General features: G+C 47.7%; 1 protein-coding gene across 1 annotated transcript; it reads left to right on the plus strand.

Annotated features, from left to right (window-relative positions):
- The first annotated feature begins 677 nt into the window (after positions 1-677).
- Positions 678-2,334, plus strand: LOC138350582 (tropomyosin-like). The gene is made up of 2 exons (XM_069301604.1): positions 678-1,046; positions 1,132-2,334. The coding sequence occupies exons 1-2, from the start codon at positions 678-680 to the stop codon at positions 2,332-2,334; spliced, it is 1,572 nt and encodes a 523-aa protein (XP_069157705.1).
- The last annotated feature ends 237 nt before the right edge of the window (positions 2,335-2,571 follow it).

The following is a 2,571-nucleotide window of genomic DNA, read 5'->3' on the forward strand; positions in this document are numbered from 1 at the left end:
GCAAGATATGGACACACCACGACACATCAATATGGACACGACACAGCAAGATATGGACACGACACAGCAAGATATGGACACGACACAGCAAGATATGGACACGACACAGCAAGATATGGACACGACACAGCAAGATATGGACACGACACAGCAAGATATAGACACGACACAGCAAGATATGGACACGACACAGCAATATGGACACGACACAGCAAGATATGGACACGACACAGCAAGATATGGACACGACACAGCAAGATATGGACACGACACAGCAAGATATAGACACGACACAGCAAGATATGGACACGACACAGCAATATGGACACGACACAGCAAGATATGGACACGACACAGCAAGATATGGACACACCACGACACATCAATATGGACACGACACAGCAAGATATGGACACGACACAGCAAGATATGGACACGACACAGCAAGATATGGACACGACACAGCAAGATATGGACACGACACAGCAAGATATGGACACGACACAGCAAGATATGGACACGACACAGCAAGATATAGACACGACACAGCAAGATATGGACACGACACAGCAATATGGACACGACACAGCAAGATATGGACACGACACAGCAAGATATGGACACGACACAGCAAGATATAGACACGACACAGCAAGATATGGACACGACACAGCAATATGGACACGACACAGCAAGATATGGACACGACACAGCAAGATATGGACACGCCACAGCAAGATATAGACACGACACAGCAAGATATGGACACGACACAGCAAGATATGGACACGACACAGCAAGATATGGACACGACACAGCAAGATATGGACACGACACAGCAAGATATGGACACGACACAGCAAGATATGGACACGACACAGCAAGATATAGACACGACACAGCAAGATATAGACACGACACAGCAAGATATGGACACGACACAGCAAGATATAGACACGACACAGCAAGATATGGACACGACACAGCAATATGGACACGACACAGCAAGATATGGACACGACACAGCAAGATATGGACACGACACAGCAAGATATGGACACGACACAGCAAGATATGGACACGGCACAGCAAGATATGGACACGGCACAGCACGATATGTAAACGACACAGCAAGATATAGACACGACACAGCAAGATATAGACACGACACAGCAAGATATGGACACGACACAGCAAGATATGGACACGACACAGCAAGATATGGACACGACACAGCAAGATATGGACACGACACAGCAAGATATGGACACGACACAGCAAGATATGGACACGACACAGCAAGATATGGACACGGCACAGCAAGATATGGACACGGCACAGCAAGATATGGACACGGCACAGCAAGATATGGACACGGCACAGCAAGATATGGACACGACACATCAAGATATGGACACGACACAGCAAGATATGGACACGACACAGCAAGATATGGACACGACACAGCAAGATATGGACACGACACAGCAAGATATGGACACGACACAGCAAGATATAGACACGACACAGCAAGATATAGACACGACACAGCAAGATATGGACACGACACAGCAAGATATGGACACGACACAGCAAGATATGGACACGACACAGCAAGATATGGACACGACACAGCAAGATATGGACACGACACAGCAAGATATGGACACGACACAGCAAGATATGGACACGACACAGCAAGATATGGACACGACACAGCAAGATATGGACACGACACAGCAAGATATGGACACGACACAGCAAGATATGGACACGACACAGCAAGATATGGACACGACACAGCAAGATATGGACACGACACAGCAAGATATGGACACGACACAGCAAGATATGGACACGACACAGCAAGATACAGACACGACACAGCAAGATACAGACACGACACAGCAAGATACAGACACGACACAGCAAGATACAGACACGACACAGCAAGATACGGACACGACACAGCAAGATATGGACACGACACAGCAAGATATGGACACGACACAGCAAGATATGGACACGACACAGCAAGATATGGACACGACACAGCAAGATATGGACACGACACAGCAAGATACAGACACGAAACAGCAAGATACAGACACGACACAGCAAGATATGGACACGACACAGCAAGATATGGACACGACACAGCAAGATATGGACACGACACAGCAAGATATGGACACGACACAGCAAGATATAGACACGACACAGCAAGATACAGACACGACACAGCAAGATATGAACACGACACAGCAAGATATGGACACACCACGACACAGACGACAACCAGGAGATATAATCTCTTCCACTACAATATACTAATGTTGTCGCCTGGGGTCGTCCTGCCCACACGGTGGACCGGGCCGCGGGCACACTAAGCCCCGAAACCATCTGAAGGTGAGGTAACCTCTCCAGGTACCCTCGTGTTCAGCTCTACCCAACACAAGGGTAATGGGCCGGCGCGTCCCGGGTCTCCTAAACACTTACGCCAGTCGATAATGCATGCACTTAGCGATTCGATATCTTAACACAGAATTATGTAAACTGTACACAAACAGA

The sequence above is a fragment of the Procambarus clarkii genome, chromosome 46 (assembly GCF_040958095.1).
Source record: "Procambarus clarkii isolate CNS0578487 chromosome 46, FALCON_Pclarkii_2.0, whole genome shotgun sequence".
Taxonomy (NCBI): Eukaryota; Metazoa; Arthropoda; class Malacostraca; order Decapoda; family Cambaridae; genus Procambarus; species Procambarus clarkii.

Bases quoted from the DNA above. Each gene is read 5' to 3' on its own strand.
- LOC138350582 (XM_069301604.1), top strand. From the start codon at position 678: ATGGACACGACACAGCAAGATATGGACACGACACAGCAAGATATGGAC. The intron at 1,047-1,131 runs GCAAGATATGGA...TAAACGACACAG, and splicing joins CAAGATATGGACACGACACA to CAAGATATAGACACGACACA.